This window comes from Microdochium trichocladiopsis (genome assembly GCF_020744255.1).
Source record: "Microdochium trichocladiopsis strain MPI-CAGE-CH-0230 chromosome Unknown B0I36scaffold_11, whole genome shotgun sequence".
NCBI classification, from domain to species: Eukaryota; Fungi; Ascomycota; class Sordariomycetes; order Xylariales; family Microdochiaceae; genus Microdochium; species Microdochium trichocladiopsis.
In genome coordinates, this window is record NW_025763554.1 from 1,595,468 (window position 1) to 1,622,021 (window position 26,554).

Consider the following 26,554-nt stretch of genomic DNA (forward strand, 5'->3'; position numbering starts at 1 on the left):
GTTGGAGAGTGATAGGTTTCGCTTCCCGAGTGAAAGCCACCGTCCGGCGACAAACTTACTACCAAATTGCCGTGGTTGTTTCACAATTCGCCTCACTAACTCTGCAACATACAACAAAAATGAAACTAGCCCCAAAATCCCATGCTTTTACTTCCGCCCAAGCATCTCATCAGTAGCCCATCAGCAGCAGCGCGTCGGATGGGCCGGAGGAACGTCAAAAGGTTGGGGTAGGCTTGGCGCGCGCGGAGAAATAAGCTTTCCGGTCAATCCCCTAAGCCGCCAGTCCACACATGTCTGGCACTTGCTTACGATATACCAGACCCCTAGCGCAGGTTATCCTCTTTTTTTTTCAATGTCCTCTCACAGATTTGGTAATGGAGGAGGGAGAGTGAGAGTGAGAGTGAGAGTGAGAGGAGAGGGGCGTATCAGATTCCAAAAAGTCGAGCACTGTTCGTCCTACGGAAGGCGGGGAAGGCGTGGAGAGAGATAAGGCTTGGCATGGTGAAAGGAGGGTGTGGTGGAGAGAGGACGGGGTGGGAGGGTTCTCGCAGCAGCGAATTGCATGTGTGGCCGCGGATGGGCTTTCGGAGGAGGAGGGGAGGGGAGGGGAGGGGAATGAGGAGAAGGAGAGCCGCCCAGGATAGATTAGGGTTGCTATGTGATTTTGAGTTGAGAGGGATGAGTCACAGCGTCCTGCATGCTTCTAGTTGAATTGCACCTGTTTGCCGATATTGAGAAGTTCCGTCCCTCTCGTCGCTAATGGGTCCGAGTGTGTGGAGGGTGGGTGTTGCATAGGGTACTTCAAAGCATCGTGAAGAAGTGGATTTTGTATGGGCGTCTGGTTGCTGACAATGTTGACTGACGTTCCGTGGCATTTGACGGCTTAGTTTTTGTAATAAAAAAATCTGCCTGCCTTTGGCTTTCCAATCGTCCTATTCCCAACTAGTTTTGAGTTTCCCATGTTGGAGATTTATTTTGGGGGGTTTTTATTTGTTGCTCTGGTGATATTTCTGAAAATAAAGATTTCGTTCGAATCGCGTGCATGTAAGGATTACATTTGCCCACACACTGGAATCGTTATTCTTTTTTGACAAGTTGATTTTTTCGGAGAGAAAAAGAAAAACATGTCACATCTACCCGCCTGCCCGTACTCCTCCCGGCGCACTGCAATTGTGACTCCGGTCGTTGGTGTAAGTGAGGTGTGGTGATGTCATCCATCTTTTGATGCCCCCATCCTCCGATGGCGCTAATGCACCACCAAGCATCACCAAGCATCACCACGTCCCATCAGGCTTTGACTGTCAATCACATCGAGACCAGCCCCCCAATCCTGAACTAAGAAATGTCCCATTCTGCTTGGCCCTTGGAAAGAAAAAAAAATATCTGAAGAAAATCGAGATTGCACATTGTGGTTTCAGATTCCTGGACCCCTGCGCCAAGGCATGATCGGCAAGCTTCTGGGCACGCGAGCGCTGGACTTCTCAACGTCGGCGAAGCAGTCTACCTGCTCCATACCTGAGCTCTTTGGCTTTTCGTCCTGCCCATGGTGATGGCCCTGGTCTTGGCGTTCTGGTCGCGCCGTGAGAACTCCAACTACATGTGGACGCAGCTGTGTGAGGGAAATCTTTTTGTCTTGCATTCACATCCGTTTCCAGTTCGGGAGTGTTGCAGAAGCATGGGCTCACTGGATGAGCGGGCGATCCTGGGCAGTCAAGGATTGGCCATCAAGCTCTCGTCATCTGTGTGTGCACTCAAGTGCAGCCCTGCCAGTTGGGATATGACGTACCTCGGCCTGCCTGCCTGCCTGCCCATCAACGGCTAGGGCAAAGATAAGCCATGGTCCAGAATAGTCGTATAACGGGACATGGCCTCTGCGTGATATAGCGTGACACTTCGCGATCGCTGCGTAATGGTTGCAGAGGATGATGTCAAAGGTGCTGGATACAGATCTCATCGGGATGCTGAGGTGGCATCGAGAGTATCTAGGTCCCAATTCCGTGGCAGCTCCGGAGATCGTCTTTGGACATGTGTGAAGGAGCGGCTACGCAACATAAACCATTGGGACTGCAGCCAGCGCGAGTCATCATCATTCATGTAGTACGGGAGGGGAAAAGCACACATCGAGTTGTGGCCCACAAGCGGAGTTCCTGCCGATCACATCTTGCTTAGCAGGAAGTGTCACTCGAACGTTTGATGCCTTCAAGGCACGAGTCTTGTGTTCACGATACGTCAATGTGCATGGCCCAGACCGCTCTATCAGCTTTGGGAAGGAGATACCACGCCAGCACGGGATCATCTCCTTAGGGTGAGAGTGTGGAAGGGTAGCGCGCAAAGTAAAAAAAAGGTTAGGGGGAGGGGGCACTACGAAACAAGCACGATGATCTCGAGTCCGGTGCAGCATCGCAAAGCTTGTGTGGAATCGATAATACGTAATTGTGCCTAATGGTCGTTGCTAGTGCCCGCCGGAGCCTGCGTGATAGCTTGGATTCGGGCAGCAGTGACAGCTGCTGTAGGGACTTTGTGTGAACATTTGGCCAACATGTGATCAACAGGCAAGCCTCGGTGCCTGATCTCGATTGGCATCAGTTGTGTCATAACCAGAAGTAGGCTTGTCTACATCAGCGGCTGGCAGCCTTGGTGTAGGATCAGAGCATGATTGGGATGAGGGAGATCAAGAAACTTGCTTCGGACCTCAGCTTGTAGCCAGCCTTGTTCGCGCAAGATAGCCGTCACACGTCTCGTACGGGCTGGATCCTGGCTTGAGTGACGAAAGCATAAACCGTCAGAGAGATTAGGTGAAGCAAGACCATGCCAGATGGGCATGCTGAGCGTTGCATTTACTGGACATCTCACCGCACGAATCATGGTACTGTAGTCCTTTTAGGATGCAAGTTGATTTTAGCTCTTGTTCTATTACCTGGCCCCTGCCAGGAGAGGCCCCCTTTGAAGGGTATTATGGAGGCTTGTCTGGGGGTTGACATTCAGCACATCCACTTTCTGCCGCCCCTTGGCAGCCTTGCGGATATTATTATCGTTCATCAGTATAGACGCCATTGATGGCTGCAAAGCGGTAAGTAGGTTGGCCAGGAAGCCTTGCGCCTGCCAAGGTCTCGCGGCTGGGTTAATGGGAGGTTGGGTTCTACAATCTCATGGTCGCGGAAACAGTACCGTGGCACGGCAGGTCCTCTTGACCGCCTCCATCTATGTAGAACTTTTTGACGAGTACAGGGGAGCTGTCTCGTATTCCAGAAAGACCCTTCCACGGCTGCGGAGTCCTTGCAGGTGGTACCGAGAACGTGTAGCGGGTCTAGAGTGGCTGCGCAAGGACACTGCGCAGGCCCAGCTCACTCTCCGTATCTGGATCATGGAGCTTTGCATAGCCCCTAGAGTTCCGAGGCAAGAAGACCCTGACAATGCGGCATGGCCTTAATCTGTGTTGCTTGGACACGAAGTAATTGTGACCTGCAGTGCCATGACGTCTGTGATGGTGGTTTCAAACGTGCCTGTACGCACGGATGGCCGGCCTGCCCGACTGCGAAGCGGCCGAGAATGTTGGAAGGAGCCTTGGGACGTCTCTGAGACAAAGGCGAGCCCACCAGAACCCGCAATTCTGCAGAGGCTTCAACGGGCGGGCGGCGTTGATGGAACTGCCGGGACGAGCTCGTGGGCGGAGTGCCGCCAGCACCACAAGCTCCAGGGCTGAAGTGGAGGGCGCATGTTGTGGCAATCGAGGCGCCCTGCTTGTGCTGCCACAGACCCGGGATACCCATGCTTGGCATACGAGACTTCTCGCGAGGTTCTCACTGGAGGTACCATTGAGAAAGGCGGTCGCTTGAGGCCCCCAAAGTTCCGATGGTGACCTCTGAGGCTGGACAAGGATCGCTGGTCACCACCCCACCACAAGCGAGGCTCAGCAGGGCAAACTGGCCGACTTGCGGAATCCATGACATGGCTTCGTTTCCAGCTGCTTCCGTCCTATGGAATGCTTGGAGGACAGGACGACAGGCAGGTCTGGGTGCGCTCGACGCGGACGCAGAGCACAAAGCGGCACACTCAATCGGCAACGGCGGGAGAAGAATGCTCGCTGTCGAGGCCTCGGTTGGGATGCTGGCGCGAGACAGGGGGACCCATGGCAGCCATGGCCAGTCACAGAACGTGAAACGGCGAAACAGCCACAGTGACAAGGTCCCGCGCAGCAATGGCAAGAGGGGGCGGCGATGGCGGACAATAGAGACTGCAGGCCGATGCAGGTACAGGTTGGGGGGTAGCCTGTTTGGGGACGGCGCCTCCTTTGTCCCTCTGCAGCGGAGCCCAAAAGGGGCCCCCCTTTTCGTCTACACCAATCAGACAGACTGGTGGCCAGCCCGCCCCACCGGCTTGGGCCCCTCTGGAAATGACAGGTTCGCAGGCCTACGCAAGCGCCGCTGTTGGCGCTGGGCAATCTCTCCCACCACCAGCCGCTCGTTCAGCAGTCCTCGATGGCAATGGATGGCAATGGCTGGGTCTGGCTGCCCGCCAGCGCAGAATCCTGATGTGTCAAGGCCGCGCTGCTTGCTGGCAAGCACGCGCTCGCCTCACTATTCCCGCCCAACAAGCACACATCCGTCATGCCATGCCAGCAAACACTGCCGCCTTCCTCCGCCAGCATCACAACTCCCAGACAGCAGATGGCCGCCTCCTCGGCCACATCTCACGAGGCTGGTCATGCCCCTTTTGCTCGGCGAGTCCTCGCCTTCAGCCTGATGGTTCCATGAAGCTTCCATGTCCGTGCTGCCAGAGGACAAGCCGTCCTTGACACTATCCACCTCAACTGCCACCTTTCAACGGCCTAATATGCCACCGGCAAGGGCAAGACGACTGCGTCGAGACAAGGTGATGAGCGCCAAGCCCAGCGGGACGGGTGCAATCCTGGGGCAAATCAGCCATTATCCACAGATCTCTCCTGAGGCCATCGCGAAATCCTGTCCTATCCACCTGCGAAGCCCCGACCGCCATGTCGTCCATGCAACGCGCATCTTCTCGTCCCCGACGTGAGCGTGCATGAGACTAGTATTTGCCTACCTGTCGGAGCAGGACAAGCTTTCCCTGCCGCCAATAGACATTCATTCGATAGGCGACGCGGGTCAGGACCGCCAGCAATGAGTAATACGAGCATCGAAATGAGCCCACAGCATGCACTCTCGTGTCGCTTTGCCGACAGCACAGCACGGTCGCCCCGCATTCGACGACGGCGTGGGTGGTGGAAATTACACCCCGTCCGCTTTGGGGGAATCACCATCCGCGGCGCCACAGCGATCGGCAGTAGTGCCAGCACGGCCAATCATGTCGGCCTGGTCCTGCATTAGGCCCAGGCACAATCCCAGCGCACGGGTCCGCCATGTCAGCCTCGACTACAGTCGGACTTGAGCAGAACAACGGGTCTCGTCCTTTGTGCGCCCATGGTGAGCCCTACCGAGCCTACTAGTCGAGCCAGCGATGCTCCAGCAAACATGGAACTCCAGCTAGCCCCGGGATGAACCCTGGCAAGGCCCAACAGCCAGTGGGCCGTGCACCTCGCAATCTGAAGACTCGCCCCCCAGAGTGCGGCCCCTGACTGCCACGGACTTGGCTTTTACGCCATGGCCCAGGCCCCGGCCCCGTCCCATATGCGCGAGCAGGGGCATAGATGGGCTTGGGAAGGTGGTGCCTCGTTTTTAGTAATGGGGACAGCATGGGTGCGTGACCCCCAGCAAAGGTGCCGCTGGAAGAACGCTCCTTGGCGGCAAGCAGGAGGAATAGGAGGAGGCAGCGCCGCTCCATAAGAGGCACGCCGACCCTCCTCGGCAGTCCTCTCGATTCCTTTCTTGCCCACCCTCGCGTCCAACACTCAGAGCCTCTCCTTAGCTCACTTCCATCGTTCTTTAACGATAGCCACTCGTTCTTACAACACTTACACTCTTTAAACCTAATCAAAATGCGCGGATCTCTCGTCGCTGCCGCCCTTCTGGGTGTCGCCTCTGCCAAGGTCTACGGCACCACTGCCGTCACCACCGACGCCACCACCACCTGCACTGAGGAGGAGTCGACCACTGCCACTTACCCGGCCACCACCGTCTCGACCTCCGCCCCCGTTTCGGAGACCACCAAGACCTACCCCGTCATCGAGACCTCCAAGACTTACCCGGCCTCGTCCGAGAGCACCACCTGCACCGAGGAGGAGTCTTCCACCAAGACCTACCCGGCCAGCACTGTCTCCACCTCCGCCCCCGTCTCGGAGACCAAGACCTACCCCGTCGAGACCATCTCGACCTCTGCTCCCGTCTCCGAGACCACCAAGACCTACCCCGTGATCGAGACCTCCAGCACTTACCCTGCCTCCGAGAGCACCACCTGCACTGAGGAGGAGTCGACCACTGCTACCTACCCGGCCAGCACCGTCTCCACCACTGCGGCTGTGTCCTCCTCGACCACCCCTACTTACCCTTACGAGACCATCTCGACCTCGGCCCCCGTCTCCGAGTCGAGCTCGACCTACCCTGCTTCGTCTGAGTCCACCACCTGCACGGAGGAGGAGTCGACCACCGCTACTTACCCGGCCACTGAGAGCACTGCTACCTACCCGGTTACCTACCCGGTCTCCGAGAGCACCACTGCTCCAGTCTACACCACCAAGACCATCTACACCACCTCCGGCGCCACCACCTATGCCGTCTCTACCACCGTCTGCACCTACGAGGAGACCACTCCCGTTGAGACCTACCCTGCCACGGAGCCCACCACCACTCTGACCAGCACCACCACCTACACTCTCACCCACACGGTCCCTGCTGAGACTTACCCCGTTGAGCAGCCCTCGACCTACCCCGTCGAGACTCCCGCGACCTACCCGGTTGAGACTCCCTCGACTTACCCCGTTGTTGAGAAGCCCTCTACCTACCCTGTCGTTGAGAAGCCCTCGACCTACCCCGTCGAGTACCCTACTTACCCCGTTGAGACTCCTGCCACCTACCCCGTCTACCCGACCGGTGGCTACCCTACCACCAAGATCCACACTGCTCCTTCCGGCGGTGTCTACCCGACTGCTCCTGCCTACCCCACCATCCCTACTGCCGGTGCCGGCCGCATGGGTGCTGGCCTCGGCGCTGTTGTCGCTGGTTTCCTCATTGCCGCTCTCTTCTAAGCATCTAGCGCGCTGATGGAAAGGATTTGAGGAGAGGGACGTGGCCTGGCTCGGGCTTTTCCGTAGCTGACATTCAATCGAGACACAACTTCTTCTTGAGTAAACTGCATTGGTTCTTGGCTTCTGGCTTGGTGTTGTGGATATCTTTGGTTACGATGGCATATATATTCTTCCATGGTATATTTATATGCGGCTCCTTACATAGCCGTCGACATTTCTAATCTGACAAGCGTCCTCTAACCATCTTTCCACCCCATTACCCGTGAATGGTGAATCATGTAGACCGGGTGCCCCATATCCTCCATGGTGTGTGACTAGTATCAGTGACCAAGGAGCCTGTGGTATAATCGACGCGAATGCTTGGGTGGCCGGTTTGTCTGATGACACAACCTAACCCCCAGGATTGTCGGTTGGTGTGCCGAATACTCAATTCACTTGTGGGCTTCCCGGTCTATGTCAGGTAAATGAACAGACGTCTGATTGTACAGAGGGAAAGAACCGGGGAGGCTTCTCAAGGCAGCTCTGCTCGTTGGTGATTTCGAGATCTCCTACGCACCGCAGCTCAGCCAGCCCTGTTGTTGTTGACAGCGGCTCTATACCATGATGCAGAACCATGGTAACCAAGTCACTCACTGGGCGCGAGTTCACCTTTCTGACGTTGGATTTGAGTGTGAGACCAATGTCGCGGATAAAGCTGGGTCGCGTGGCCAATGGGGGCTGCTGTGATCCATTTTTGGCAGCTTCAATGGCATGCGCCAAGCCTGGTGGATTCGAGTGGAGTGGGTGCGCCGTGACCCCGCCCCGCCTCGGATGACGCCTGGCGCTTCTAATCTTGACGAACAGGGTGGAACAAGCCGACAGCCTCGAGCCACACGAACATTCGAGAAAACTTCACACGCTGGCCAACTCAACAGGCCAGCCAGGCTGAGACAACCCCAGCCCGCCAACCATCGAGCCCTCCAACGGCAACCTGCGGCAGGCGTCCACGAGCTTGGGTGGCGGTGGATAATGGCACCTTACTTTGTTCCTGTCGTCCACGGGTAGCCAGCTCGACGACACTCCGCGCGCGACCCCTTCGCACGATTCAGCGCAGCTCCATCAGCTGGTCATGGAGCTGATTCCCTACGAGTCCCGAGAAGGCCGACAGATTGTCCTTCGCCACCGCAACGCACTTGTCGTTCGCGACCAAGGCTCCCATCGGCTCCAAGTCAGAGGGCTCGCCGTGCCCGAATGTCCAACATGCCGCCGCCCACTACGCTCGCCGTCCCCAGAACGGCATTTCGATGGCGGCCGGGCGGCGTCCCATCAACATGACTCCTTTGTCGACCCGGACTACTTCCGCATGCTGCAGGCCGGCTATGCTGTAGACGTGGACGACCGACCACAGGCGGCACCGTCAAGTCCCGTCAGGCGCCTGACACAGCCAACACTGCCAAGCAATCTAGCCTCGACTCTGGGCAATAGCCGCAGTAGCATCGACAACGCCGAGTTTGTCTCGAGCAGCCCAGCGCCTCAGGAGGGTGCCCGGATCCGTAGAGACGCCTTTAGCCCAAACTACTTCCAGCGCTTTTTCGTCGAGGAGCAAGAGCTCGGCCGCGGCGGCAAGGGCGTCGTGCTTCTGGTGCGGCACGAGATTGATGGCTGCCAGCTTGGTCATTTTGCCTGCAAGCGTGTCCCTGTCGGCGACGATCATGCGTGGCTGGAAAAGGTCCTCGTCGAAGTCGAGCTTCTCGCAAAGCTATCGCACCCGAATCTCGTCTCGTATCGCCACGTCTGGCTCGAGGATGTCAAGCTCAACCGCTTCGGGCCAAGCGTTGCCTGTGCCTTCATACTCCAGCAGTACTGCAATGCCGGCGATCTGCTCAAGTACATAGTCGGCGAGCAGCCGAAACTATCGACCAAAGAGCAGCTCAAGGCACAGCTCCGGCGGCGGTCCAAGGGCTCCGCAGAGCTCCCGGATCCTCTGCTACCCTCATTGCGACGCCTGCCCTTTGACGAGATTTTCTCCTTGTTCAGGGACATCGTCTCCGGCCTCGCATACCTACACGGCGCCAACTATGTGCATCGGGATTTGAAGCCGAGCAACTGTCTGCTGCATTTGGAGAACGGAAAGATGACCTGCTTGATCAGCGACTTTGGAGAGGTGCAGCAGAGTGGAGCGATACGAAATTCTACCGGCACGACCGGGACCATCTCGTATTGCGCGCCGGAGGTTCTCCAGCCAGGTGCAGATGGACGATTAGGCAACTTCACCGCCAAGTCTGATGTCTTCTCTCTGGGCATGATCCTCTACTTCCTGTGCTTTGGACACCTGCCGTATTCAAACGCTAACACTGTCAACGAGGAGCTTGAGGATGTCGATCTCCTGCGAGCCGAGATCCAGAGTTGGCGAGGATTCCAGGATGGCGTCCGGCAACGAGGCGACCTTCCTGCCAAGCTGTACCACCTGCTCAGGCAGATGCTGTCGGTAGACCCTGCAGCCAGGCCGACGGCGGCTGATGTGCTGGGCGCCATGAATCACGAGAGCAATGGCTTTAGTGGCTTCGGACGGAGCGCTGATCCTGTGCCTGATCTCCAGCATCGCCGAGTGCAGAACCTCGACAGCCCCATGCCGCCAGGGACACCCGTGCCAGATCCCAGCAAGGCGCGCAAGCGTAACAGCGTGGAGGGCGGGGCAAAGGTCAAGACCGATCCTTTCACAGACGCGTCTTCGTCTCTGTCCATGGCCATATCGAGGAGCCAGGACAGCCGGTTCGGACGAGGCTCAACTGCTCCTGTCGGCAGCTCCACTGCCGTCAACAGCCACGAAGCTGCAAATGACGGCAAAGCCGGTAGCATCATCTCACGCTCTCCTCCTCCTTATCTAGCTTCGTCGTCCCAGCCACCACTGCCAAGGTCCCCACCACCACTACTCCCGCCGCCCCCGCCGTCAACGAACTGGGGCATACTCAAGCAGCGCATGCACTATGCGTATGAGACGAACGCAGAATTTCTGTTCCTTTTCACGCGCTTGGCATTGTTCGTGTTGAAAATAGCCACTCTCTCGAGGGCCTGCTTTCCCTACGCCTTGTCATCAGAAGTGAATCTTCCCCTATTGGGTCTTGCGGCACTTGATCTGGCGTTGCCCTCATATCTGGAGTCACAGCATTACGTGTTGTCATCTGCATCAATCGCCGGCCCTCATGGCGTTGTACAGCGACATAATGGCGCGTTCGGCCGGCTGCTACCGAGCACCTGGACCTGGCGGAGCTCCTTGTCGCTGGTAGCCCTGCACTTTGGTACCTTGTGGGCTGTAGCGAGACACGGAGGGCTCTGCGCGGCGACGGATACTGATGACTATTGGGATTTGGGCTGAAGAGAAACAAGCATTCCTTTGTGCATCTAGGACGCGTGTAAGATACCCGAGGTTGATTTGCAGAGGAAACTGCACTTCCTCAGCACAGAATGTCTATCAGTCCTACTAGCAAAGTCTGGCGAAATCTGGACCTTTCGCTCACAGAAGGCATAGTTCTATAACGAGGACAAGTTCGAAAGCGTCTTGAAGCTGCAGCACGAGTTGTCAGAATCCCATCACTTGCCGTGCATGCCATCGGCGTAATCCGGGGAATTCGGGGCTTCATGGGCTACTTACAGCCCGGTACTGATCGAGTTGACATTAAGGCGGTGCCGTGCCAAAAAAAAAAAAGATTTTTCTCGTCAAGACAAAGCTCCATTCAGCAGACGAACAAAACATCGCTCGTATATCCAAGCTGTAGTATAAGCATCCGCCGTGCTGGCTTTTTCGAAGCCAAAGATCGAGGGTTGCATCGTGACCGTAGTCGCCGTTGCTCCAGTCCTACTGGATCGTGGAGGTCCACTCCAGGGTCCAATCCGGTCTCCACTTCCCACGCGTGTGCGCGCACGGGAAGCGCTGCCCGCTGCAACTCAGGTGTACGCACGGGTCGAAACGCCCCACAAAATGCCCAAAGCTCGCGTCACTGCCGGGTCGAGTTTTAATGGGTTTCACGCCACGACGCGTCCCCCGTCCTCCTTCCTCGCGACTTTGTCCCCACGTAATTGATTGAAGTGCACCCAACGCTTTCTTGCCTGGTCGAGTAAGTGACAACATCGGAAAGCACTCAGTCCAGCAGCTCCTTTTCACCGTCGGCTTGTATCACCTGGTTATTTTCGTCGAGGGCATCCTACATACCTTCTAATCTCGGCACTTCGCCGCCGTGCAGCCGGCAAGCATCCAACAATGGCAGCCAAGACGCCCGCCAAACCGCCGACTCTGACTAAGAGCACGAGCTCGGCCTCGTCGACGGGCAAGCAACAGAAGAGCATCCTAGGCTTCTTCGCAAAAGCCTCTCCAGCCTCCGGTGCAGCTGCCGCGACCTCCTCAGCAGCAGCCACCGAGCCGGCCTCCTCGCCGTGCCTGAAGGAGACCTCGCGGGCCAAGACCAACTCTCTCCAGCTCAGCAACCGACCCGCCCGGACCAAGGGCCTCACAACACCAATCCCTAGTAGCGATGCGATCGAGCCGTCCAGCTCACAGGAAAACCAACATGAGGGTACACCTCGGGAGGATGCCACGCCAAGGGCAAAGGTATGGTTCAAGGGGAATAGGGATGCGAAAGGTCTTTGCCAGTTCGTGCTGCTAACTATCATCTGCCACAGATCCCGGCGATAACAAAAACGCTTGTCGTAGGAAGCAGCCCCTCTCGTAAGGTTCGTGCAACCAGGACCGTCCCCTGCGTGTCTGGGGGGGTCAAAGACTAACGCGTGCTCTACCACAGGCGAAGAAGGCGGTCAACTATGCCGAATCATCCGACGACGACGATCAAGACGTGTTCGAAGCTCTCAAGGTTAGACGCAGCCGGCATAGATCGCGGGTAGCGGAGCCAGACGACGACGACTTCGATGAGGGCAAAGCTGTGGAGGCTGAGGAGTACGATGGTATGTAGACCCGGCACATGGGCTGCTTCGGAGGACAACCCGAGCTGACTGGAAACAGAAGACATGGACGTGGACGACTTCATTGTCTCTGACGACTCAGATGACAAGCCAAAGAAGCGAAAACGCGCGACCAAGACTCCCACTGCTCGCAAGCGATCACAGGTCTCGTCGCCAAACCCGAGTGCGACGCGCGCAGGCGAAGACGACGCCGAGGATGACTTTGGTGGTGCTGATATGGACAACATAATGGCGGACATGCCTGAGACCTCGACCGCTCAGCAGTGGCGATATGACCCCAAGAGCGTGGAACCGGTCAAAATCAGAGCCGCTCAGGCTGCTAAGGCGAAAGCCGCTGGTGCCAAGCAGAAGGCGCACACCCGTGAGCCTGAAGAGCGGTACTCGTGGCTCGCGAACATCCATGATATCGACCGGAACCCCCCTGGTCATCCAGAATATAATCCGTCTACGGTGTACGTCCCTCCCATGGCATGGAACAAGTTCTCGCCGTTTGAGAAGCAGTACTGGGAGGTCAAGCAGAAGCTGTGGGACACTATTGTATTCTTCAAGAAGGGCAAATTCTACGAGCTCTACGAGAACGATGCAACTATCGGCCACCAGCTCTTCGACCTCAAGCTCACTGACCGCGTCAACATGCGCATGGTCGGTGTTCCTGAGAGCTCGCTCGAGATCTGGGTCAACCAGTTCATTGCCAAGGGCTACAAGGTCGCTCGGGTCGAGCAGATGGAGTCTGCTCTCGCCAAGGAGATGAGAGAGCGTGACACCAAGAAGCAAGACAAGATTGTCCGCCGCGAACTCGCGTGCATTCTGACCGGTGGTACTCTGGTCGACGCTGGCATGCTGCAGGATGACAACGCGACTTATTGCGTTGCCATCAAGGAGTCGGTCGTGGACGACCACCCAATTTTCGGTGTGTCATTTGTCGACGCCGCGACTGGCCAATTCTTCATTTCTGAATTCGAGGACGACGTGGACTTGACCAAGTTTGAGACATTCGTCGCCCAGATCAACCCCCGGGAGCTTGTGATTGAGAAGATGAAGCTGTCGACCAAGGCTCTGCGCATCCTCAAGAACAACACGTCCCCGACAACCATCTGGAACTACTTCAAGACGGGCAGCGAGTTCTGGGAGGCAGACATGACCCGACGAGAGCTTGACTGCAGTGGATACTTTGCCAACAAAGAAGACCCAGATGCCGAGGAAGTTTGGCCGACGGTTCTGGCGGAGGCCAGGGACAAGGACGTGCTGATGTCATCGCTTGGGGCACTGGTGCAGTATCTGCGCGTGTTGAAGATTGAACAGAGCCTTCTGTCGCAGGGCAACTTCAACGTGTATAGCCCGATCCACCGGAACGGCACACTGATCCTAGACGGCCAGACCCTCATCAACCTGGAGATCTTCTCCAACACTGTCAACGGTGGCGCCGAGGGCACATTGTTCAACCTGCTCAATCGATGTGTCACTCCGTTTGGCAAGCGGCTTTTCAAGTCATGGGTCTGCCACCCGCTGTGCGACATCGGCAAGATCAACGAAAGACTTGACGCGGTCGACATGCTCAACGCGGATAGGACCTTGCGAGAGCAGTTCTCGGCTCAACTGACTAAGATGCCAGATCTTGAGCGGCTAATCTCCCGGGTTCATGCTGGCGCCTGCCGCCCTGCGGACTTTGTCAAGGTCCTGGAAGGTTTCGAGCAGATTGAGTATACTATGACTCTGCTCGGGGCCTTCACTGGCGGCAAGGGCATCATTGATCGGCTTGTGTCGTCCATGCCTGACTTGTCGGAACCGCTGGCTTTCTGGAAGACTGCGTTTGACCGCAAACGTGCTCGCGAAGACAAGATCTTGATTCCTGCCAAGGGCATCGAGGAAGAATTTGATGAGAGTCACGATCGGATCGAGGAGATCAAGGACGAGCTAAACCAGCTGCTTGAGAAGAAGAAGGCTGAGCTCAAGGCTCGGACCCTCAAGTTCACCGATGTCGGCAAGGAGATTTATCAAATTGAGGCGCCCAAGGCAGTCAAGGTGCCCAAGGACTGGCAGCAGATGTCTGCCACGAGCAGCGTCAAGCGATACTATTTCAAGGAGCTTACGACCCTGGTCCGCCAGCTCCAAGAAGCGGAGGAAACCCACTCGCAGCTGATCCGTGACGTTGCGCTGCGCCTCTTTAAGCGCTTCGACGTAGACCACGACTCCTGGATCCAGGCTATTCGCATTGTTGCGCAGCTCGACTGCCTCGTCAGCTTGGCGCGCTCGTCATCTTCGCTGGGTGAACCCAGCTGCAGACCGGTTTTCGTGGACGAGGAACGTACTGTCGTGGAGTTTGAGGAGCTGCGGCACCCGTGCATGATTAGCTCAGTAGACGATTTCATCCCTAACGATGTTGTGCTTGGAGGCAACTCTGCCAAGATCAGCCTCTTGACTGGTGCCAACGCGGCCGGCAAGTCGACAATTCTGCGCATGGTAAGACCCACTGCTCGTAGTCTCGGCTTCATGTCAAGCATGCTAACATTGTGCAACAGTCCTGTATCGCGGTCATCATGGCACAGATTGGCTGCTATGTGCCAGCAACCTCGGCGCGCCTCACGCCCTGCGACCGCATCATGTCGAGACTTGGCGCCAACGACAACATTTTTGCCGCTCAGTCGACCTTCTTCGTCGAGCTTTCAGAGACAAAGAAGATTCTGTCAGAGGCTACGCCACGCTCACTGGTCATTCTGGACGAGCTGGGCCGTGGCACCTCTAGTTACGACGGCGTTGCTGTGGCACAAGCCGTCCTTCATCACGTTGCAACTCACATTGGCTGCGTCGGCTTCTTCGCGACACACTACCACTCTCTGGCAACGGAGTTTGAGAATCATCCTGAGATCCGTGCGAAGCGCATGCAGATCGACGTGGACGATGCCGAGCGGCGGGTCACATTCCTGTACAAGCTCGAAGATGGCGTGGCTGAGGGCAGTTTCGGTATGCACTGCGCTGCCATGTGTGGAATCGCTGATCGTATCATTGAGCGCGCCGAGGTCGCCGCGCGGGACTGGGAACACACGAGCAGACTCAAGGAGAGCCTGGACAAGGCCAAGCAGGGCTGCTACATCCCACTGGGCGTGCTGAGCGACGTGGCTGCCCTGCTTGACGATGCCAAGGGCGACGACATGACCCTGAAGGGCATGGACGTGCTGATGCGTGCGATCGAGGCTCTGTAGAGGGGTCATCTCGTGGGAAGTTCAAAGTGTTATAATGATTGGGAGTTTAAGCGTGTATGTTTGTCTGGGACTTTTTGGGGCCATGGAACGCATGTTTGCTTGTCGGAAGATATGGCGTCACGGATTTACCTTGCAGAAACAGACAGCACGAAAAGGAGGAAATGGACATGATACTACCACTACTACTAGAGCTTTTGGAGCACGACAGAGAGCTATTCGCGTTGCAGGCACAGACAGGGCAGCTGGGTGATGGTGATGGTTCGTGACATGTTCTGCGCGCAGATATGAGGGCTATTGTCCCACGGTCAGTAACACCGAGATCGGTGCTCGCGTCTCGTCTCTTCCAGGGCTCGGAATGGGGTCTCTGGTGACTTGGCGAGTGCGGAGTTTCCCGATTCATCCTAGGCCCCGACTCCTGGGTTCCCCACAAAGGCCATACATGCTCGAAGCTCGAAGCTTAATTAGTGCCCGCGCCTGCTTTTGATTCGGGCCTAGACCCAGTAGGGAGAGGGGGCCCTTCGGGGGGAGAAGAGGGGAGGGAGGGACCCTGAAATTCGGCAGCCGTCCCTGTTCTAGTTCAAGAGCTGGGACTTTTCCCTCCTGAACGACGTCTCTTCTTTGTATGTTCGGGGCGAGCAAAGGCCACTGAGGATTTCTCGCGCAAATACCGGATGTAAGTGGTGTGTTTCTGGTACCTTGCCTTGCTTGCCTTACTTGCCTTGCCAGCTCTCGCTGCGGCTCCGTCCGCGGCAATGCTTCCGGTGCGGAGAAGAAGCGGGTGTGGACAATGAGAGAGCCGCCGCTCCTGGAAGGACCCGAGCAAATGGCCGTGGGTCTATTTATCGGCGGGCGCGGTGATATGAACCAGGAACAGAAGAGCGCTCGGCGCCCGCGCCACACGGGTAATTCTTTTTTCTCTGGGCAGCCTGCGTACCCACGGCCACCCCTCACGCCGCGCGCCTTGTCTGGGCAGTTCCCCCAACAGGCTTTGGGAGGCGACCCTTTTGTCGGGCTCACTTGGTGTCACTCCCCCGCTTACCTCACCTTACCTTTTTTTGTCTTTTCCTGTCGCCAATCTCTTTGGAAGGTTCATAATAGAAGGTGGTCGACCCCAGGCATTGATAGATTCTTCTCTTTGCTGCGGATCGTCATTCCGGAAAACTACTGCTTCCGTATATCGTTGGCCTGGGCACTGACTCTTTTCCTAAAAGAACTCACAGGAAACGGAAACCAGTTCTATTCGCAGATCTGAAGTTCAGCACGGTAGCACAGCTTGAGATTTCCTGTACAAGAAGGGAGAGCTTTCTCGGACGAAACCCCTTGACCCTATTCAAAACCGGCCAGATACCCAGAAAGGGAAATCCAAGAATGGCCGGAGACCGCCCCCAAACACTGCTCGACAAGCTGCGCTCCCTGGGCCAGGTTGACTGCGACACTTTCGACGTCGAAGGTGTGTTGTAGCACATCCCCCGGACTCCCGACGCCAGTTCCTTTTTAGTCGTTCTTCGGTTCGCCATAATTGGGGGAGAAAGAGAAAGAGAGAGAGAGAGAGAGAGACAAAAAGAAACTATTGCTGACCATGATCGTTTGCAAACCTCTTCTAGTCGCCAAGAAGCTAGGGCCTTTTGTGGATTGTACTTCCAACCAGGTACGTAGACAATTCTCTCTCTGACTGTTCCACGAAGAGCACCGGAGATTTGGTTCGGCTCCCAAGTGCCGATTTGCAAGAGAGGGAGAATGGAGAACAGTTTTTGACATCTCCCATGGACTTGCCCCCATTTTTGTCGTTCTCACACTGGATATCTGAAGCCCGCTCCCAAACCGACAAGCTAACCACGGGGGAAAATTTATCACCCATGCGCACACAGGCCATCGCCTACCACGAGCTGATCCGCATCACCGCGGACTCGCTCCCCGTGAACGGCAACAGCACAAACAAGGAGGAGAAGGAGGAGGTGCGAGTCCACGAACAGCTCATCCGGGACTCTGTGGCCTGTGCCGCGACCCTGCCTGACAAGGGGGGGAAGCTATTTGGTGCTGACGTCGTCGGCGCCGCCGAGCTCGCGGTCGAGGTCATGATGGTCAAGCTGGCGCTGCGCATCGTGCCGTATCTGTCGGGCTACTCGCACGTGCAGACGAATCCCAAGTATGCGTACGATCAGGGCAAGACTGTCGAGAATGCGAGACGTGAGTAGTTGACCTTACTCGCTTGCACTTGGGTTGCCACACTCGAGCAACTGAGCACATGCTGACGTACAAAAATCCCCTCTGCAAAAGGCATAATCGAGATCTTCAAGCTCCTGGACCCGTCCTACGACGCGCAGAACCGCGTGTGCATAAAGATCCCCGCGACGTGGGAGGGCATGCAGGCGTGTCGTGAGCTCGAGTCGCCCTCTAGCAGCAGTGGCGAGGTGAGAATTGCCACGCTCGCGACGACCATGTTCTGCAAGGAACAGGCCCTGCTGGCCGCGCATGTCGGGTGTACTTATATCGCGCCGTACATCAATGAGCTGAGGGTGCACTTTGATCCTGGGTGAGTCTCTTCTTTCCTCCCATATGGGAGGTGTAGGCGCCTAGGGCTGGTGTGCTGGGTCCTGAGCTCTGGCATAAGTTGCCTGTCTGGCTGGGGACTTTTCGTCCCTTTCGTACGCTGGTTGTCTCAGAGGTCCTCCTTCACTGTCCATGGCTCTCGTTGTCTATCTCGATTTTATAGTCTGGCTATTTCGCTGACAAGAAAACTAACCTGGGACAACAGCTTCGTCGACGAAGCCAAGGCATTCGCCTTCTCTGCCACGGCGCAGGCGTACTACGATGCCCACGCGGACACCATCAAGACCCGCTTGCTGCCCGCGAGCCTGACCTCGATCCAGGAGGTCATGATGCTCGCCGGGTCGCACCACATCACCGTCTCCCCGCCACTGCTGGCCAAGCTCGCCGAGACGCCCGCGGACCCGTGGGCGGACGCGGAGCTCACGGGCTCGGTGATGGGCACGAGCGAAGTGAAGCAGGCGGCTCAAGGATGGGGCACCAGCGAGGAGGACAAGGCCATTCTGAAGGATGAAGGGAAGTGGAAGGAGGCGTTTGCGAAGAGCATGGGCGGCAAGGCCCAGGCCAAGATTGTCCAGGCTGTGGAGATCTTTGGTGAGAAGCAGGAGGGGTTGGAGGAGATTGCGCGTTCGGTGGCGGGAGGTTGAGTCCGAATGTGAGGTCTAGCTTCTGTACACTTCGCCCTTCGATTCCACTCCCTGCGGATTATTGCAAGCTCGAACTTTGCAATTTTATGGCCGGACAGGTCGAAATGGACACGCCCTCTCAGCGCTCGCAGCCCACCGTGTCATCCACTCAACTGACTTTGCAGAGGACCCGCCACCGAACACTCTCGCGCAGCTCATTAACTTCATTAAGGAACCAGGCATAGGAGTGCCCGTGGAAACTGCTCGACGAGGACGTGGACCAATAGTCATCATGGATGGCGGTGGATGAATGTGTAGAAAGTGTCAATGCCGTAAAGTAGAGCAAAGGCGAGTAGCTCGGCCAGTGCAGCCTCGTCCTGTATGAAGTGCACTTCACAGAACCATATATGTGTGGCGGCGCGGGCAATGTTGTTGTAGATGAGATGCTGCAGGCCAAGTACTTAGGCATACATTTGTGCCGCGCGGGCCCGGAGCCGGCGACTCGGCCGGCGGGCCGGGGAAGGAGCGATGGGCCGCCGGCTTGGCCTGGCCTGGCTTCCGGGCACAAGTCATCCTCGTATGTAGCATCCATGATGCTCCTCGCCAGCCTCGACGCCAGAAGCCGGGGCTCTCTCTGACTGCCATTGGCTGTCATGCATCTGGGAGAAATACGTGGACCTGGACATGTGATGAACCACAACCACCCCTGCAACACCACGCTAGTACATCCTTGCCCGCCATCCTCACCTCGCCGGCTCTACCGATGTTCCCCTCATCACCTCTTCTTCCACAATGGGCAGCAACACGCTCTCGCTAGCTGAAGCCGCCGGCAACAGCGACGCAGACGACGAAGACTACTGCTGGACCCCTCTCCAGCTGGCTGCCAAGGAAGGCGACCTCGCCGCTGTCACCGCCATCCTTGCTCAACATGCCCAAGACTCGGTCGCCGACATAGTCAATGCCCCGCCTGTGGGCTACTACGGCCGCACCGCTCTCCAGGCAGCCTGCGAGTCTGGCCACGAGGCCATCGTAGCCGCCCTTCTCGCCGCCGGCGCCGCTGTCGATGCTCCCGGCGGGCACAACTCGGGCCGCACAGCCCTGCAGCTCGCCTGCCTGACGACGTCCACGGCCGCCATTCCGAACCTGCAGCAGCACTATGCCACCGAGCAGGAGCTGCGCGACCACCAGTCGGCCCGCCACCGGATCGTCGACATGCTCCTCGGTGCTGGTGCCGATATCAATACTCCCGCGAGCAAGTACTCTGGTCGGACCGCGCTGCAGGCTGCCTCGGAAGCCGGCGACCTACGGCTCGTCGAGAAGCTGCTTGGGCTAGGGGCTCATGTCAATGCTGGCCCGTCGACCACGCTGGGACTCACGGCTCTCCAGGCGGCAGCCGGCAGGGGGCATCTGGACGTCGTTAGGGCACTACTGACCGCGGGTGCAAATGTGAATGCTCCGGCTAGCAGATATCGGGGCTTCACTGCTCTACAAGGGGCATGTCTACACGGCGACAGCATGGAGCTCGTCGGGATGCTGCTGGAGGCGGGAGCAGATCCAGACCTGGGAGGAAGCAAGTTCCAGGGCGGCTCTGCTCTGCATGCGGCCGTCGAGGGCGGGAATATCGACATTGTGAAGGGGCTGCTCGCGGCTGGGGCAAGCGTCGATGTCACGGCTGGTGGTCTGCCAGGACAGACTCCACTGCAGAGTGCCATGCTCCTGCCCGACGGTGTGAGAGAGCCCATCGAGAGGGCACTGATCACTGCGGGAGCTGTTCCGGTATCAGGATTCAAGAGGCCGACACTGCTCTTCAGTGCTTCTCACAAAGATCTGAAGTCGCGTTGAGAGTAGTCTTGTTATGTGGAAATAAACACAGTGTCATTCATCAAATCCTCTCACGGTCGATTGGTGTAGTTGGTTATCACGTCAGTCTAACATCCCACGATGCGAACACTGAAGGTCGGCGGATCGAGCCCGCCATCGATCATATCTTTTGTTTCTGCCCCGGTCAAATGCTGGCATCTAAAATTGGGACGAATTCTGTTCTTTCCTTTCCTTGTCTTTTTTTTTGTCTTGCTCCCAAAAGTAGCTCGTTGGACGACAATGACATTGTGGGACTGTTTCGCGGCAAGTTGATCTCAGGGTTCATTAATGTTGCATTGAACATTTTGCTTTCATGAGAAATCTACAGCCCACCCGGCCGCTGCTCGCAAAACATTGCACGGCTGTCAGTCTATGTTATGACGTGCAAGTATGAATACCACGAGACAGAAGCCATTGCTTGAAGAAATATGGACATTGCCTGTGGCGAAGACTCCGAGCTCCGAGTACGACTGGTGTTAGAACCGCCATAGTCACACATCAGGCTGCGGAAGCATTGCTCTTCGATCTTTAAATATGCTTGCCAACATAGCAAGATCACTGTGAGGTCATTCCAGCGGCCTCGGCGACGGTGTCAACGTGACGAAGCGCCGTCACGGACATGCATTTATGCAGCACAGATGCAAAAGCGGGGCATTGGCCCGAAAACCGCCCACCTCGAACTTTCAAGAGCAAACCCGCCGCACGATGCTTCGCAGCTTTGCAACCTCGTCGAAAGCAACCCCCCGACAGCACTGCACGATATCCAGGAGCGCTGCCCTGGCGACATGAGCTCCAGTCGCCAGTATGAGCTTACGGCCGCCCGGACTCCTGCGACTGCGTCCCCATGTCTTAGGTAGCCTGAGCTGCGTGTGCAGCGGCGGCAGCAGCGGCAGCACCAGCATCGCTGCACAGAGCCTCTTTTCGACGCCGGCAGCCGTGCCAGGCGCGTATCTGAGAGCAGCGACGCCCCTTACGCCACGCAGGCCATTCTCACAATGCCTGGTCCTCCGTAGCGATGTTGCAGATCCTTCGGGCCAGGACCACCCGGCCGCCTCCCGGCTCAAGAGCGGCTACTTCCTCTCCAACAGTTTCCAGCCGACAGGCCTTAAGAAGGAAGCGTCCTCGACACCGACGACGACGACGCCAGCAGGAGCCTCGCATTCGACAGCAGACCTACTCCCGCACAGACGACGAGCAGCCGCGAGACGCAAGGCCGCCGCCGAATCCTCCCCTTCGGGGGCTGCATCATCACCAACACCTCCAACACCACCACCACCACCCGGAGGCTCATCGCCACCACCGGATGCCAACGATGTCCTCCCCACACAAGACGCCTCGTCGTCCCTCACGACCGCCGCCGCGAAGCAGAGCAGCAACTCGATCCGGCGGCAGCTCTCGCTGTTCATGGCCCTCTCGAAGCCGCGCCTGACGGTGCTCGTCGTGCTCACCTCGTCGGCGACGTACGCGCTCTACCCGGTGCCGGCCTTCCTCTCGCCCGCGATCGGCCTCGCCGACACGCCCTCGCTGTCCCCGCTGACGCTCCTCTTCCTGACCACGGGCACGGCGCTGTGCTCGGCCAGCGCCAACGCGCTCAACATGCTCTACGAGCCCGACACGGACTCGAAAATGTCGCGCACCCGCAACCGGCCCTTGGTCCGGGGCCTGCTCTCGACCCGCCGCGCCTGGCTCTTCGCGGCCGCCGCGGGCGTCGCGGGCGTCGGCGCGCTCTGGTTCGGCGTCAACCCGACCGTCGCGTTCCTCGGCTTCGCCAACATTGCCATCTACGCGGGGATGTACACGCCCATGAAACGCCTGTCCTGGCTAAACACCTGGGTGGGCGCCGTGGTCGGCGGGATCCCACCCCTGATGGGCTGGGCCGCGGCCGCAGGCGAGTCCGCCACGGGCGACGGTTCCTTCCGGGAGCTGCTCTTCACGGCCGACGCCGCGGGCGGGTGGCTCATGGCGGCCCTGCTGTTCGCCTGGCAGTTCCCGCACTTCATGGCGCTCTCGTGGCCCATCCGCGACGAGTACAAGGCCGCGGGCCACCAGATGCTCGCGTGGATCGACCCGGCGCGCAACGCCCGCGTCGCCCTGCGCTACAGCATCGCCTTCCTACCCATCTGCATCGGCCTGTGCGCGGTGGGGGTCACAGAGTGGTCCTTTGCGGTCACGAGCCTGCCCGTGAACGCGTGGCTCATCCGCGAGGCAGTCCAGTTCTGGAAGTACGAGGGCCATAAAGGTAGCGCGAGGGGTCTGTTCTGGGCTAGCGTCTGGCATTTGCCTGTGCTCATGGTGCTCGCGCTCGCGCAGAAGAAGGGCATGTGGGGCCGCGTGTGGAGGAGTGTGGTGGGCGAGCCGGAGCTTGATGAGGATGATGAGTGGGAATACGAGGACGATGATGACGACGAGGGCGGCGATGGGGTGGCCGTCGGTGTGGACGGCCAGCCGGTGCAGCTGCACCACCACCATCATCACAGTCACCACCATCGAGACACTGCAGAGCAGGCCCGCACAAAAGTCGAGCAGGCTGCCAGAGCCATGGTCCCCGTCACGACAAAGACCGACACGAAGCAATAGTCACGGGGGGGACATCAAGGAAGGCAGACGGTGGGGAGTAAAGCCCAGCGTGCCAACACGAGGACAAAGCAGATAAACGCGATGTCTGGATGAAACCTCCGCCCGAAGGAAAGCCAGCTTTGCAACATGAACTCGCATAACAAGTATTGTACAAAATAATGTATCACAATCAAATAAGAGGGGGAAAGGTGCTTGGTTGTAGAAGCATGGGAACCAGCCGGGGGAGGTGAGCTGGGATCGATGGCGAGAATTGCCACCAAGGTACACTGTAAACAAAACCTCATTATCATCAGCAACCACAACGTCGACAATTTCTCTTTTACTTGTTCGTGTTCTCGTTCGAGGTCGACATTGTACATAGTCGAGTAACGTTGGTCGGGACTATCAAAAGAACCAGGTGTGTTTGTTGCTGTTGCTGTTGCTGTTGCTGTTGCTGTTGCTGTTGCTGTTGCCTTCGTACACTGTCATAATATCAGTGCACCCTTTACAGCGAGGTAATCTGCATATGCATTCAACGACGCCTCTTCGCAACGCTTCAGGCCCAAAAGGAGGTCAAAATCGAAACAAGGAAATCCATGTAGTCATTCATTATATAAAACCCCAAACGCCCGTGTAAATGCCACAAAGAACAAAAGCTAGCTAACAGCCACGAGTGGAAGAAAGAACAGCGGTTGGCTCCCAACCACAATCGAGAAAAATAAAAATAAAGCCGTGGGAAATGAAAAAGAATGTGAGGCTCTTGCCACCTTCATAACAAAAGAGAAAGAGTTGAATCACATGCCGCTACCCCCGTGATGCATACGATGATGCCCTGGCCTGTTGATGATGGACTCGATGCCCATGTCGGCACTGGAAAGGCGCTGCTGCCTGCTGCTGCCGCCGCCGCCGGTCGCCATGTAAGTTGCGCCATTGTCATGTGTGGAATACGTGATGGCCGGGTTGGACGAGTGCGTCGAGCTGTAGCTGGACGACATGGCGGCGCCGCCGCCTGCGCTTCCCGTGTAGGCGTGATGCGGGTAGGCGTGCATGGGCATGTGCGACTGGTGCAGGGAAATGCCGTACGAGTTTGCGTGTTGGGGGTGCTGGTGGTGGTGGTGGCCGCCGAGGCTCGAGGCGCTGCTGCTGGTGGTGCTTCCGCCGTGGTGGCTGCCGCTCGAGTGGGAGCTCGCGGCGGGACTGCTGTAGGACAGGTCCAGGTCATCTATGGGAGTCAGACCAATGCCCGAAATGCCGCTGTCGTCGTCGTCATACCCATGGATGCCGGACTGGCCTGATTCTAGCCGCTCGCGGCGGGACGCCGAGCGCGAGGCTGACTGGAGGTTCTTGAGTCCGTTGGTCATGCACTGCAAGGCGGGAGGGAAGAGGTTCATGTTAGCAAGGTTTTCTGTTTTGACATGAAAGATGACTGGGAGACTCACCATTTGCTCGACAACATTCCATCGCTCTCCAGTCTTGGCTGCAAGACCCTGCCAGATCTCCTTGCGCATGCTCATGTACTCTTTGGCAAGCTGCTCCAGCCGTCGCTGATCCCAGTCGTCGGCGCCTTTGCGCTCCATCAGACGCTCGTGGCGCTTGCGGCAGGCATTGGGCGACTTGTTGGGGAAGTAGTTGATGTGGATCTGGGACCAGTTGAGGCCCTGCTGCCGAGCACCAAGAAGGTTCTGGTCGTCGAGCGGTGTCCAGGCACCCGAGGAGGCCCGGTGGGGCATGGGAGGCTGAGAGACGGGCAGAGCGGCCGAGTATGAGTCGTAGTCTTCGGTCGTCAAAGACGGCTGCGTGGCCGTCGTTGAGGACATGGTGGGATAGTAGGCGGCCGTACTCATGGGCATCGTCACACGGGAGTTGTTGTAGATGGGCAGCGGCGCTGTGGGGGCCAGGGAGACAGGCATCGAGTTTGTATATCTGCTATGGGCCTGGCTGGAGGAGCGAGTGTGCTTTGGCATGTTCATGGAGAACTGTTTGTCGGATGCAAAGTCTGGCGTGGTATTGGAGGCAGACAATTACGATTAGGAGCCGTCGTAAAGCGGTTGGCTTGAGCTTGTCGAGTTGACAGAGGGCGGTTCAAGCAAGTCGGTATGTTTTTTCCTGAAGCCTCGCCTGGAGGGACGGTGGTACCAGCAGGATATTGGATTGCGTGTCTCGAGGCCGGAAAGGGTACGGGGCTTGGCTTGACTGCCTCGTGTCAAACGAACGGCAAAGGAACAGTGGCCGGGGCCTGTAACAAAGGCGAGAGGAAGAGATGGAGAGGGGTATGGAGACGAAAGTAGAACCCGTAAAACAGAGGAGAACTTGAGACGACCTAAGGAAAAGACGATAGGAAATCGACACAAGGAAAGGAAAGGAAAAGAGGAAGGAAAAAATGAAATGGTAGGTTGTCAGGGAAGCATGAGGATCTGAGGGGCAAAAGGGACTGTCTGAGATGAAGCCAGAACGACGGCCAGGCCGCTCTTATATACGACCTGGGCTGCCGGCGATCGAGTGGCTCTCGGGCGACGAGAGGATGTAGCAGTGGCCGCCCAAGACGGATGGCATCGCGCATGCACATCTGAAACGGAGCCACGCGAAGCGCTTCGCAGGCTGGGCATGGGCAAGCAAATGCCAGAATGGGCATGTCGAGGAGCCCTTTTGGGAAGGGCAGGGGCAGCAGCATCGGCGGCGGATGATGAAACGAGCACGGCGTGTCTGGAGTGCCAGCAGGGACGCGGAAATGAGGCCGTGCTACTGGCTGGCGGGCATCTCGACGGCGTCTGTATCAGGACTGGGCGCCTACACTGTCCGTCGAGACGGGCAGCACGTCGGCAACGCTGGCGATACTGGCGGCTAACCAGGTGTCAGTCATGCCTGGAAGCGGCAAGGCGTGGGTAAGGGGGGCCGGTCGTAAATCCGGCAGGGCGGATCCCAGGAATAGCTGGGCGCGTTGATGGGGAGTCGGTGTCAGTAGGCGCCAGATGGAGATGCAGGGGCAGGAATAAACAACGAGGGCAGGTGGAGCAGGTAACGAGATACAGTTGGGCGTCGCTTGAAATGGCATCGCAGGTTGCATTTGCGCGGTAGGGCCATACCTGCCTCAGGCAACCTGTCGACCAGATTCAGAATCCCAACTCATGCGTAGATGACGTCGAGCAGTGGACGAGGAAGTCGCTCCCGAGGGACACGAGAAAGCAGTTCCCATGAATTTGTTCCTGCCAAACAAGCCCGCCTTCTTCCCCCTTCCGCTCGCAGTCACTCTCCACTACCAGAATCGCACCTGAGATCAAAGAAATTACAACCAAGCAAGATCAGGGAAGGGTACGATACAACAGCCAGCCAGACCTCTCCCACGAAAGCGAAGTCGTACCAGCGCCCCCCACCCACTGTGCAATGTGATTGGCCAGTGCGAAATAGATGAGAGGACCTTTCCACAGCCGAGGCGCGCGTCTACACCAGTGCGCTACACCACAACAGGCCTAGTTCACTCTTTTTCCTTGTCGTACACAAGGGGACAAGCAAGTAGAGACCCCACTTACAGGGCAGCCCCCTGGCCCTTGATCGTCATGTACATATATCCGTCGGCGGCAAATCACCAATTGTATGGCTGGCCGGCGCGCACAACATTCGATCCTGACCCGAGTATTGAGTACATAGCTTGAAAG

At 57.5% G+C, this 26,554-nt stretch overlaps 7 protein-coding genes and 1 non-coding gene across 8 annotated transcripts; 6 read left to right on the plus strand and 2 right to left on the minus strand.

Annotated features, from left to right (window-relative positions):
• Positions 1 to 3,383: 3,383 nt before the first annotated feature.
• Positions 3,384 to 3,770, minus strand: B0I36DRAFT_435776 (uncharacterized protein; the record flags this gene model as incomplete). The annotated part of the gene is made up of 1 exon (XM_046162786.1): positions 3,384 to 3,770. One exon carries the CDS (start codon positions 3,768 to 3,770, stop codon positions 3,384 to 3,386), a length of 387 nt encoding a protein of 128 aa, XP_046006744.1.
• A 4,209-nt stretch (positions 3,771 to 7,979) lies between these two features.
• Positions 7,980 to 10,882, plus strand: B0I36DRAFT_336039 (kinase-like domain-containing protein). Its single transcript, XM_046155561.1, has one exon. It carries the CDS (start codon positions 8,268 to 8,270, stop codon positions 10,512 to 10,514), a length of 2,247 nt encoding a protein of 748 aa, XP_046006745.1. The 5' UTR covers positions 7,980 to 8,267; the 3' UTR covers positions 10,515 to 10,882.
• A 329-nt stretch (positions 10,883 to 11,211) lies between these two features.
• B0I36DRAFT_298108 (muts domain V-domain-containing protein) lies at positions 11,212 to 15,579 on the plus strand. The gene is made up of 5 exons (XM_046151941.1): positions 11,212 to 11,744; positions 11,816 to 11,866; positions 11,935 to 12,094; positions 12,153 to 14,572; positions 14,632 to 15,579. The coding sequence occupies exons 1-5, from the start codon at positions 11,397 to 11,399 to the stop codon at positions 15,310 to 15,312; spliced, it is 3,660 nt and encodes a 1,219-aa protein (XP_046006746.1). The 5' UTR covers positions 11,212 to 11,396; the 3' UTR covers positions 15,313 to 15,579.
• Positions 15,580 to 16,257: 678 nt separating this feature from the next.
• B0I36DRAFT_336044 (uncharacterized protein) lies at positions 16,258 to 18,887 on the plus strand. The gene is made up of 5 exons (XM_046155562.1): positions 16,258 to 16,762; positions 16,917 to 16,960; positions 17,181 to 17,499; positions 17,590 to 17,845; positions 18,068 to 18,887. The coding sequence occupies exons 1-5, from the start codon at positions 16,681 to 16,683 to the stop codon at positions 18,504 to 18,506; spliced, it is 1,140 nt and encodes a 379-aa protein (XP_046006747.1). The 5' UTR covers positions 16,258 to 16,680; the 3' UTR covers positions 18,507 to 18,887.
• Positions 18,888 to 19,107: 220 nt separating this feature from the next.
• B0I36DRAFT_336048 (ankyrin repeat-containing domain protein) lies at positions 19,108 to 20,360 on the plus strand. The gene has a single exon (XM_046155563.1). It carries the CDS (start codon positions 19,278 to 19,280, stop codon positions 20,325 to 20,327), a length of 1,050 nt encoding a protein of 349 aa, XP_046006748.1. The 5' UTR covers positions 19,108 to 19,277; the 3' UTR covers positions 20,328 to 20,360.
• Positions 20,361 to 20,381: 21 nt separating this feature from the next.
• Positions 20,382 to 20,469, plus strand: B0I36DRAFT_t179. Its single transcript has one exon. It is a non-coding gene; the product is annotated as a tRNA-Val (tRNA).
• Positions 20,470 to 21,479: 1,010 nt separating this feature from the next.
• On the plus strand, positions 21,480 to 22,745 carry B0I36DRAFT_220204 (UbiA prenyltransferase family-domain-containing protein; the record flags this gene model as incomplete). The annotated part of the gene is made up of 1 exon (XM_046149022.1): positions 21,480 to 22,745. A coding segment is annotated over one exon (1,266 nt), but the record flags the coding sequence as incomplete, so codon positions are not given.
• Positions 22,746 to 23,488: 743 nt separating this feature from the next.
• B0I36DRAFT_39778 (uncharacterized protein) lies at positions 23,489 to 25,046 on the minus strand. Its single transcript, XM_046161592.1, has 2 exons — positions 24,341 to 25,046; positions 23,489 to 24,265 (listed from the first exon to the last, which is right to left on the minus strand). Exons 1-2 carry the CDS (start codon positions 24,869 to 24,871, stop codon positions 23,696 to 23,698), a joined length of 1,101 nt encoding a protein of 366 aa, XP_046006750.1. The 5' UTR covers positions 24,872 to 25,046; the 3' UTR covers positions 23,489 to 23,695.
• Between the last annotated feature and the right edge of the window lie 1,508 nt (positions 25,047 to 26,554).

Excerpts from the sequence above, each read along its gene's own strand:
- B0I36DRAFT_336039 (XM_046155561.1), top strand. The coding sequence starts at position 8,268 with ATGGAGCTGATTCCCTACGAGTCCCGAGAAGGCCGACAGATTGTCCTT.
- B0I36DRAFT_298108 (XM_046151941.1), top strand. The coding sequence starts at position 11,397 with ATGGCAGCCAAGACGCCCGCCAAACCGCCGACTCTGACTAAGAGCACG. Across the intron at positions 11,867-11,934 it reads GAAGCAGCCCCTCTCGTAAG|GCGAAGAAGGCGGTCAACTA; the intron begins GTTCGTGCAACC and ends GCTCTACCACAG. Across the intron at positions 14,573-14,631 it reads AGTCGACAATTCTGCGCATG|TCCTGTATCGCGGTCATCAT; the intron begins GTAAGACCCACT and ends ATTGTGCAACAG.
- B0I36DRAFT_336044 (XM_046155562.1), top strand. The coding sequence starts at position 16,681 with ATGGCCGGAGACCGCCCCCAAACACTGCTCGACAAGCTGCGCTCCCTG. Across the intron at positions 16,763-16,916 it reads CGACACTTTCGACGTCGAAG|TCGCCAAGAAGCTAGGGCCT; the intron begins GTGTGTTGTAGC and ends AACCTCTTCTAG. Across the intron at positions 16,961-17,180 it reads TGGATTGTACTTCCAACCAG|GCCATCGCCTACCACGAGCT; the intron begins GTACGTAGACAA and ends ATGCGCACACAG.
- B0I36DRAFT_336048 (XM_046155563.1), top strand. The coding sequence starts at position 19,278 with ATGGGCAGCAACACGCTCTCGCTAGCTGAAGCCGCCGGCAACAGCGAC.
- B0I36DRAFT_39778 (XM_046161592.1), bottom strand. The coding sequence starts at position 24,871 with ATGAACATGCCAAAGCACACTCGCTCCTCCAGCCAGGCCCATAGCAGA. Across the intron at positions 24,266-24,340 it reads GGAATGTTGTCGAGCAAATG|TGCATGACCAACGGACTCAA; the intron begins GTGAGTCTCCCA and ends CCCGCCTTGCAG.